The following is an 11147-nucleotide window of genomic DNA, read 5'->3' as shown; positions in this document are numbered from 1 at the left end:
CAAAGTTACATGTGACAATATTAAATCAAAATTTAAATCATTAAAACCTTGTTTCATTTGATTTGATTTTATACTGTAGTCACATGTTCTTAAGTACAGTGAAAAGCTTTGTCTTGCAAACAGCGCAGATAGATCATAGCAAACAAAGACATGCAAATCATAGGGTGTTTAGACAGAATGAGGCACACAGGTCACACTGCACAGAAAAGCAAGATCAACATGAACAAGATCAACATTATTTCAAGTTAGAGTCCATTCACCAGTCCAGTAACGGCAAGGAAGCAGCTGTTCTTGAACCTGTTGGTGTGTGTGTTCAAGCGTCTACATTTTCTGTCTGACAGAAGAGGTTGTTGGAGAGCATTGCCGGGGAGAGAAGGGTCTTTGATGATGTTGGCACGGCAACGAGAAGTGTAAGTGAGATCCATGGGTGGGAGAGTAGCTTCCATGATGGTCTGGGCTGTACACAACTTTCTGTAGTTACTTACAGTCCTGCGCACAGCAATTGCTGTCTTAGGCCGTTATGCACCTGGATAGTATGCTTTCTGCAGTGCATCTGTAAACGTTGGCTAGGGTCCTTATGGACATGCCGAATTTCCTACGCTGCCTGAAGAAGAAGAGGTATTGTTGTGCCTTGTTCACCATTGCATCTACATCGGAAGTCCAGGACAGATTGTCAGATCATCACTCCAAAGAACTTGACACTCCCGACCCTGTCCACCTCAGCTCCATTTCTTCCTGAAATAAATGATCATTTTCTTTGTTTTGAGAGAGAGGTTGTTATTGCACCACGACACCAAGCCCTCTATCTCCTTTTTGTATTCTTAACCATCGTTTTTGATAGCCGCCCTACCAAGGTGGCGTCATCAGCAAACCTGCAGATGGCATTCATTTGGAATTTGGCTACACAGTCATGGGTGTACAGGGAGTACATTAGGGGGCTGGAAATGCATCCCTGGGGTGCTCCGATGTTGAGGATTATTGTGGAGGAGGTGCAGTTATCTATCTTCATTGATTGCAGTCTGTGGGTCATGAAGTGAGGATCCATTGCAGAGGGTTGAGCCAAAACCTAGGTCTCAGAGTTTTGAGATTAGTCTGGAGGGGATTGTGGAGTTGAAGGCGGAGCTGTAGTCAATGTGTCAGAGTCTGATGTAGGTGTCCTTGTTATCCCAGATGTTCCAGGGATGAGTGTAGGGCTAGGGAAATGGAGTCTGCTGTGGACCTGTTTCGAGGGAAGGCAAACTGCAAGAGATCAAGGCCGGTTGGGAAGCTAGAGTTGATGTAAGCTCTGGCCAGCCTCTTGAAGCACTTCATGATTATGAAGGCACATTGCGTGCGCTTTCTTTAGTTCTGGGATTTTGGTGGTCTTCTTGAAGCAGGTGAGGACTTTGGCTTGTAGGAGGGAGAAGTTGAAGACGTCAGTGAATACCTCCACCAGCTGGTCCACACAGGATCTAAGTGCACAGCCAGGGACTCTGTCTGGGCCTGTCGCTTTCCTTAGGTTGACTGTCAAGAAGACCGATCTGACGACTGCAGCGGTCACGGAGGGAACAGGTGCCTCTGGGGCTGTCGGAGCAGGTGACACCATGCTGCTGACATTCTGCTCGAACCAAGCATAGAAAGCATTGAGTGCGTCAGGGAAGGAAGTGGTTTAGTCTCCTATCGCGCTCTGCTTCATTTTATTTCCTGTTATGTTGCCTAGGCCTTGCCATAGGCAGCTGGTATCTGTATAGTTGGTTTGGGCCTCTAACTTAGTCCAGTACTGCCTCTTGGCATCTCTGATGGCTTTGCAGAGGTCATCTTCTGTATATGTCTGGATTGTCTGGATCCCTTACTCCCAATTCCTCTGCCTCCACCATATCTGCTTCCAGGAGGAGCAATTCCACTCCAGCACATCCCAGATGGCCTCCTATTTCAAGGACTGCAATTTCTCCTCCCATGTGAACACAAAATGCCCTCCACTGCATCTCCGCTACTTCCTGCACCTTCGCCCTTGAATCCCACCCCTCCAACCGCAACAAAGGTAGAACCACCCTGGTCCTCACCTTCCACCTCACTAATATCCGGTTACAGTGCATTATCCTCCATTATCTCCGCAACCTACAATCAGACCCCACCAGCAGAGATATATTTCTCGCCCCACCCCTATCCGCATTCCACAGGGACCATTCTCTTTAGATCCACGGCTCCCACCAAACCAACCTCCTGTCCTGGCACCTTCCCTTGCCACTGCAAAAGGTGTAAAATCTGCGCCCACGCCTTCCTGCTCACCTCCATCCAAGGCCCCAAAGGATCTTTTCGCATCCGGCAGAGAATTTCCTGCACATCCAAATACCTCATCTACTGTGTCCGTTGCTCTCGATGTGGTCTGCTCTACATTGGGGAGACAGCACGCCAACCTGTAGAATTCTTCAAGGAATATCCATGAGACACACGCACCAAACAACCCCACAGCCCTGTGGCCGACCACTTCAACTTCCCCTCCCACTCCACCAAGGACATGCAAGTCCTGAGCCTCCTCCACCGACAAATCCAAGCCACCCGACACCTGGAGGAAGAATGCCTCATTTTCCACCTAGGGACTCTCCAGCCACATGAAATCAATATTAATTTCACCAGTTTCCCGATCTCCCCTCCCCCCACCTTATCCCAGATCCAACCGTCCAAGTCGGCATCACCCTATTGAACTGTCCTACCTGTCCATCTTCCTTCCCATCTCTCTGCTCCACCCTCCCCTCCGACCGATCATTCTTCTCTCCTACCTTCACCTACCTACCAGATACCTTGCCCACACCCACAGCCCCATTCCCCCTCCTATTTATCTCTCAGTCCCCTTCCCCCTCCACATTCTGATGAAGAACTAATACTTGAAACATCGACTCTCCTGCTCCTTAGATGTGCCACACTTTCTGAATCATCCAATAACTGTCAATTACGGACTCTGGAGATGCCCAGTGTCAATCTCGGCCGAGCCCTGCCCACCATGTGCCAAGACCTGACCACGTCCTTTGCTCCAGACCACACCCACCGCTAGTCTTTTCACGGTAGATGCTGCAAGACGTGTCAGAATGTCGACACGGATACCACCATTACACATGGGGAAACCTCCCACCATGTATGTGCAGGTACTCATGTGATTTGGCCAACATTGTCTATCTCATACACTGCAGGCAAGGACGCCCTGAGGCATGGTACATTGGTGAGACCAGGCAGAGGCTATAGCAATGGATGAATGGACACGGCACAGCAATCAACAGACAGGAGTGGTCCTTCCCAGTTGGAGAACACTTCAGCTGTCCTGGACATTAGACCTCGGACCTTCAGGTAACCATCCTCCAAGGTGGACTTGAGGACAGGCAACAACGCAAAGTGGCCAAGTTCGGCACGTACGGCGATGGCCTCAACCAGGACCTTGGCTTCATGTCACACTACAAAGTGACCCCACTACACACGCACTCATAGACAGACACACAGACACTCCTACAGACACACACATTCCTACAGACCCATAAAGTCATGCAGACCCTCTCTCATACACAAGCTTTCTCTCTTACGTTCACACATACACTCCCAGTCACACATACACACTCTCACAGACGTATCCCTCTTTACACTCACACACATACACATACACTCTCACAGACACTCATACCACCACCCCCGCGCACACACACAAACACGCACACACACACATACAAGTTTGTGGGGTGAATTTGTAATTGCAGAATTGCATTTTATTTTGCTCAAAAACTGCATGAATCCATGTAAGATTCTGTAAATCCCCTTTTTAGATTAGAATCAATCTGAACATTGGGGCACAGACAGACTCACACAGGGCACCTCATACTTTCAATGCATTATCTGGCCCAATATGCACCTATTAGAGTCAGAAACTCAGAGATGTACAGCACTGAAACAGACCCTTCTATCCAACTCGTTCATGCCGACCACATATCCCAACCTAATCTAGTCCCATTTGCCATCACTTGGCTCATATCCCTCTAAACCCTTCCTATTTATAAACCCATCCAGATGCCTTTTAAATGTTGCAATTGTACCAGCCTCCACCACCTCCTCTGGCATCTCATTCCACACACGCACCACCCTCTGCATGAAAATGTTGCCCCTTAGGTCTCTTTTATATCTATCCCCTCTCACCCTAAATCTACGTCTTCTAGTTCTGGACTCCTCCAGCCCAAGGAAAAGACTTTGTCTATTTATCCTATCCATGTCCCTTATGATTTTATAAACCTCTATACGGTCACCCCTCAGCCTTCGATGCTCCAGGGAAAACAGCTCCAGCCTGTTCAGCCTCTCCCTATAGCTCAAATCCACCAATCCTGGCAACACTCTTGTAAATCTTTTCTGAACCCTTTCATATTTCACAACACCCTTCCAATAGGAAGACGACCAGAATTGCATGTAGAACAGAACGAGCTCATATCCTTAAGGACTAAGAAATCTACTAAAAGTATTGCAGCATGCAAAATGGAGGTAAGAGACAACATAAATTTCTAAAGAAGAAACAAACAAAAACAGGAAAAGCACAGGTCCCAGAAACTGGAAAAGATGCAGAGCAGTAAGGGGTTAAAATGGGAACATGAAAATAATTTTCAAAGGATTTTAAATTAATCAAAAACAGTATTGTATTCTAAAAGACAAACAATCCAGGTCTTTTTCAATATATAATTTCAATTACATTAAACTTTTGCTATAAATTCTGTGTCTAACGATCTTATATTCCACAACCACCTGATGAAGGAGCAGTGCTCAGAAAGCTCCTGCTTCCAATTAAACCTTTTTGATTAGATTACATTACAGTGTGGAAACAGGCCCTTCGGCCCAACAAGTCCACACCGACCCGCCGAAGCGAAACCCACCCATACCCCTACATTTACCCCTTACCTAACACTACGGGCAATTTAGCATGGCCAATTCACCTGACCCTGCACATCTTTTGGACTGTGGGAGGAAACCGGAGCACCCGGAGGAAACCCATGCAGACACGGGGAGAACATGCAAAATTGAACCCAGGTCTCAGGCGCTGTGAGGCAGCAGTGCTAACCACTGTGCCACCGTGCTGCCCACCTGTGCCACCTGTTGGACCATAACCTGCTGTTGCGTGATTTTTAACTTTGTCCAACCCAATCCAACACCAGCGTCTCTAAATCATGACGTCAATCAAAGATTGGTCCTGACCACGCCCATTGCCCGGACGGTGCTTGTACCGCCCATTGGTTGTGACCTCGCCCATTGTCGGAATGGTACTTGTCCCGCCCATTGCCCCGACCACGCCCACTGCCCACGTGATTACTTGTCCCGCCCATTGGTGGAGACCTCGCCCATTGCCTTCAAGGTATTTGTCCCGCCCATCGGTCGTGACCGTCATCGCCGCTCATCAGAACGTCGCCCCGCCCATTCAGTCCGGACTGTGGCCGTTGGCCTCACCATACTGGTCCCGCCCACTGGTCCCGAGCTCGCAGATGTGGATTCGCGGCTCCCGTTCCTCATCCTGTGTGCGCGTGCGTGTTCTTCAGGGAACTATCCGCAAATGAAGTCACACTTCATCAGGTCGGGGAAAGGTGCGCGCGGGAAGCGGGATCAGAGCAGCGGGAATACGCGCGGAGGCTGGTCCCTGTCAGTCAGGTCAGTGTGTGAGGGTGGTGTCCCCACCCCCGGGAGGTCAGTGTGGGGGAGGGGCAAAAGAGCAGAAATTGCTGGAAAATCTCAGCCGGCCTGGCAGATGTTTCGGATCCGGTGGCTCTACCTCAGGTCTGTTATATGGATTGGGTCAGTAATCCCACAGGAAGGTCAGTGTGGGGGGTGTACACCCCCCCCCCCCGGGCAGGTCGGGTACACCTGGGGTACACCTCATCAGGTCCTGGGGATTTATCCACTTCTTTGCATTTCAAGACATCCAGCACCACCACCTTTGTAATGTGGGTATTTTTCAAGATGTCACCATCTATTTCCCCACATTCTATAATTTCCAAGACCTTCTCCATAGTAAATACTGTTATTTACTAATGCTCTTTATTTCCTTCCAGCAAAGGCTTAAATCTGAAAAATGAAACTTCCTGTAGTGCTGTCGCTTTCTGTCTGCTGTTTGTTCAGTCTCACAGTAAAATGTGGTAAGTATTACAATATTAGACCGTAAGATGTAGAAGCTGAAGCAAGTCGTTCATCCCATTAAATCTGCTCCACAAATCAATGAAATCAGAACTAATCAGAATCCTCAACTCCACTTTCCTGCCTTTTCCCCATAACCTTTGAGTCCCTTGCTGATTAAAAGCCTATACTTAATGACCCAGCCTCTACAGCTCTCTGTTGTAAAGAATTCCTCAGACTTACAATCCTCTGAGAAAAGAAATTCCTTCTCATCTCTGTTTTTAGTGAACCATCTCTTATTCTGAGTTTATGCCTTTTGTCCTAGACTTGCCCACAAGGGATAGAACCTTTTTGCATCTATGCTATGAAGTTCCCTAAGAATCTCTAGCTTCAATAAAATCGCCTCTCATTCTTCTAATCTAATAAAGTACAGGCCCAACTTACTCAATATGTCCTCAAAGACAATCCTTCCATTACCCATGATCAGGATAGTGAATCTTCTCAGGACTGCCCCCAATGTCAATACACCTTTCCCTGGATAAGATGCCCAAAATGATTCAGTATAGTGAAGTATCACAAGACATTCAGAAAATTGTGATACAATCAAGCAGAATCAAAATGGTTAAATGAAACTTGTTTGACAAATGTATTTGACTTCTTTGAGGATGTAACAAACGAGGTGGGGAAATCAGTAGATGCATATTTGCATTTTCAGAAGACGTGTGATTAGGTGCCACATTAAAAAGTCATGGCAAAGATTAGAGCTCATAATGTTTGAGGTAAAATATCAGAATGGATGCAGGGTTGATTACAAACGTTTTCAGTTGGTCTGCAGTGTCACAGGGAATAGTGCTGAGCTTTAACTATTTACAATCAATATTAATTACTTGGATGGAGAGATGAATTGTATTACAGCCAAACATGCTCACAGTATGAAGATTGATAGGAAAGCAAGATGTGAGGAGCAAACATGGAGCCTGCAAAGGGATGTAGATGGGTTAATTGAGCTGATTTTTATTTTAAATTGGCAGATGGAGTATGATGTGGGAAAATGTGAGGTGGTTCACTTTGGCTAGAAGTAAAGGAAAATATAGTGCTAATTAAATGGAGATTGCAGGATGCTGTGGAACAGAGGGATCCCTGTACACGAAACAAAGATTAGAAAGGCAAATGAAATGTTAGTCCTTTTATTGCAAGAGGGAGGAAATTTGAAAGTAGGAATGTCTTGCTACAACTGTGCACGGCCACGTGGAGAGTATTGTGAAAATTTTGGTTACTATGCTGAGAAAATGGGCATACAGTGATAATTCATCAGAAGATGTTCTCTATGTTGGTCCTTAAATGAAGGGGTAAGCGTATGAGGAAAAGTTAGAACGTGTTGGGCCTTTCAAATTGGAGTTTAGATGAATTAATGTGACCTTATTGAAACGATCTTCACCCTGTTCCCCAGTTGGGGAAATCTCATACTATGGACAGTTTAAAAATAATGCATCTCCCAGTTAAGACACATGTGAGGAATTACCTCTCTGGTCATGAGTCTGTGGTGTTCTTTCCCAAACAGCAATGGAGGTTGAATCATTGAATATATTACAGGGTTGAGTTGGACAGACATTGATCACAAGGGAGTTGAAGACTGAGAGGCAAGCAGGAAAGTATAGACCATAATCAGTTTGGCTGTGATCTTAATGAATGGCAAAGCAACCTTGAGGGGCAAAGTGGCCTGCTTCTGTTCCTAATGATTTGTGTTTTTATTGAGTCAAACGTGTGGTGCTGGAAAAGTGCAGCAGGTCAGGCAGTGTCCGAGGAGCAGGAGAGTCAACATTTTGGGCAGGAGCCATTTCCAACACCACTCTCAGCATCTGCTGTAATCGCTTTCTTATTGTCTTTATATTCCCCACCGTTCCAAAACCTCAGTCTGGCATAATTTTTAATTTCATCAATCCAGATTATTCATGTAAATTATGAATGGCAGTGATCCCAACACTGAACCTTTAAAGAACACCATCCTTTAACTTGAATAACTACCCTTTACCTTATACCTTTTTGCCATGAACTTTTCAATGTACCTACTGTGCAATAGTGTATCAACGACCATGCTGCACAAATCCAAATACATAACATTTGTGTAGAAGGTATTTACACTTTCCATGCATCAATGAATTCTGTGATGATTTAGTTCTTCAGAATATTTTTGATTAATTTGTTTTCTATTTTCTGATCATCTCTGTGTGATTCCAATCACCTGAGCTGACTGGTCTGTAGTTCACAGGTCATGTTCTGTCTCCTTTTCAATCTGACAGTTGTGTGTCACCTCTTCTATGTGTGCATATCTTTTGTTAAAGGTTTATATTGCCGTTCTGTAGGGACCCTATCTCATGAATATCTTGTTTTGGAAATATCATAGCTGTTGGAACTTGTTGAAAATACTCATTAACTGAAAACTGGATGTTGGTTTTTCTTTGGAACAAAATGACTCAGATTCAGTTCCTCTTCTTGTCTGACATCTGACCAATGTGTAATCATCCAGCTCTGACCATGATATTAGAATGCTGAATGTTTCCAGCCTCCTTTACAGGAAAAGAGACACAGACCTTAAATTGTCATGGGGTTCAAATGTGAGTGCTGTAAAACCAAAATCGTAGAATCCCTACAGTATGGAAAGAGGCCATTTGGCTCATCAAATCCAAACCAACCGTTCGAAGAGTATCCCATCCCTCCACCCTATTCCTGTAACCCTGCACTTACCATGGCCATTCCACTAGGCTGCACATCCCTGACACTAGAGGGCAATTCAGCATGGTCAACCCACCTAGTCTGCACATCTTTGGACTGTGGGAGGAAACTGGAGCATCTGGTGGAAGCCCACGCAGAGAATACACATTCCACACAATCACCCAAGTCGAATCAAACTAGATTCACTAGTGCCAAGAGGCAGCAGTGCTAACCACTGAGGAACCGTACTGCCCATTTGAAAAGCTGTATTTGGTCCAGTAGAGAACAGGATGTTGGAGTATGCTACAGTTCACTAGGACAGAACTACATTTGTTCAATGTCATGAACTACTGCATTTGTTTTGAGAGCATGTAAATGATGAGAGAGGTAGAGCCTCTAGTAATGTTTCACTTATCATTGTGGTCCGTGCAGCTAACAACTACTTTTATGGGAGTTTTACTAAGTGACATTTGCGTTGTGTCTTTACCATGTTGCATATACGGATCTGCAATTATCAGTGGTGTTTGGCCCTTCCAGTTTCTGATGTATGAAAATTGCATTGTACAATGCAAGCTACACTGATCACCTTCCTTAAAGAGCGATCACTAACCTGGCAGCAAAGTGGTTAGTTGCGAGGTTGTTTTACCGATCATGTATGTGTGCGCGTGCGCGCGCTTTATTTGGAAGCAGAACTGAAAGACCATTACACCCATGTGCCTGTGCCTACCACAGTTTATGGCCTAGACCACATTTCCTTCAACATAACATCAGAATTAGGAGCGCATGTAGGTCATTCGACCCTTCAATCCTGTTCTGCCATTCAGTCAGATCATGGCTGATCTGGTTTTATCTATTCTATATAACCTGGATTCCCTTGTTCAGACATTTGTCTGTCTCTGCCTTGAATGGCAGTCTGGAGTGGAGAATTTCAAAGTTTCTGGAACCTCCTGAGGAGGAATTCCTTCTCCTTATCTAAGGATTGTTTAAATCTCCCTAATGTGGCTGAGTTGACTACATTAGCAGGTAGGGCATTCCACGCCCTTACCACTCTCTGCGTAAAGAACCTGCCTCTGACATCTGTCTTAAATCTATCACCCCTCAATTTGTAGTTATGCCCCCTTGTACAAGCTGATGTCATCATCCTAGGAAAAAGACTTTCACTGTCTACGCTATCTAATCCTCTGATCATCTTGTATGTCTCTATCAAATCCCCTCTTAGTCGTCATCTTAGTCTGAGAACTTAGTCTGAGAACAGACTAAGTCTCAGCCTTTCCTCATAAAACCTTCCCTCCAGACCAGGCAACATGCTGGTAAATATCCTTTGCACCTTTTCCAATGCTTCCACATCCTTCCTGAAATATGGCGACCAGAACTGTACACAATATTTCAAGTGTGGCTGCACTAGTGTTTTGTATAGTTGCAGCATGATATTACTGCTCTGGAACTCGATTCCTCTAACAATGAAACCTAACGTACTGTATGCCTTCTTAACAGCACTATCCACCTGGGTGGCAACTTTTAGGGATCTATGTACATAGACTCCAAGATCCCTCTGCACATCCACACTATCAAGAATCTTTCCATTGACCCAGTACTCTGCCTTCCTGTTATTCCTCCCAAAGTGCATCACCTCACATGTAGCTGCATTGAACTCCATTTGCCACCTGTCATCCCAATTCTGCAGTTTATTCAAGTCCCCCTGCAACCTGTAACATTCTTCCAAACTATCCACTACTCCACTGACTTTAGTGTCACCTGCAAATGTACTAATCCATCCACCTGTGCCTGCGTCAAAGTCATTTATAAAAATGACAAACAGCAGTGGTCCCAAAACAGATCCTTGTGGCACACCACTAGTAACTGGATTCCAGGCTGAATATTTTTTCATCAGCCATGACTCGCTGTCTTCTTTCAGAAAGCCAGTTTCTAATCCAAACTGGTAAATCACCCTCAATTCCATGCCTCTGCATTTTCTCCAACAACTTACCGTGTGGAACCTTGTCAAAGGCTTTACTGAAATCCATGTATACCACATCAACTGCCCTACCTTCATCTACCTGGTTGGTCACTTTCTCGAAAAACTCAGAGGTTTGTGAGACACGATCTGCCCTTGACAAAACCATATTGACTATCTGAAATCAAATTGTTGCTTGCTAGATGATTATAAATCTTATCTCTTATAATACTTTCCAAAACCTTTCCTACAACAGAAGTAAGGCTCACTGGTCTATAATTACCTGGGTTATCTCCTGCCCTTCTTGAACAAGGGCACAACATTTGCAATCCTCGTGTCCTCTGGTACTAAATCTATAGACAATGATGACTCAAAT

At 45.2% G+C, this 11147-nt stretch overlaps 1 protein-coding gene across 5 annotated transcripts in view; it reads left to right on the top strand.

The window, feature by feature from the left end:
* Positions 1-5465: 5465 nt before the first annotated feature.
* LOC122565160 (cystinosin-like) overlaps positions 5466-11147 on the top strand; it is a 62046-nt gene continuing 56364 nt past the window's right edge. The window contains exons 1-2 of one of the 5 annotated variants that reach the window (XM_043720856.1): positions 5466-5579; positions 6045-6128. In XM_043720856.1, the coding sequence (XP_043576791.1) occupies positions 6065-6128 (64 nt within the window). In that variant the 5' untranslated portion in view covers positions 5466-5579; positions 6045-6064. Of the gene's footprint in view, positions 5644-5684; positions 5770-6044; positions 6129-11147 lie in introns of those variants that run through there. The other 4 variants (XM_043720855.1, XR_006316101.1, XM_043720853.1 and 1 more) reach the window with 4 other exon arrangements.

The sequence above is a fragment of the Chiloscyllium plagiosum genome, chromosome 31, assembly GCF_004010195.1.
Source record: "Chiloscyllium plagiosum isolate BGI_BamShark_2017 chromosome 31, ASM401019v2, whole genome shotgun sequence".
NCBI lineage: Eukaryota > Metazoa > Chordata > Chondrichthyes > Orectolobiformes > Hemiscylliidae > Chiloscyllium > Chiloscyllium plagiosum.
The sequence above is the reverse complement of the archived record's forward strand: the minus strand, read 5'-3'. Positions and strand labels throughout refer to the sequence as shown.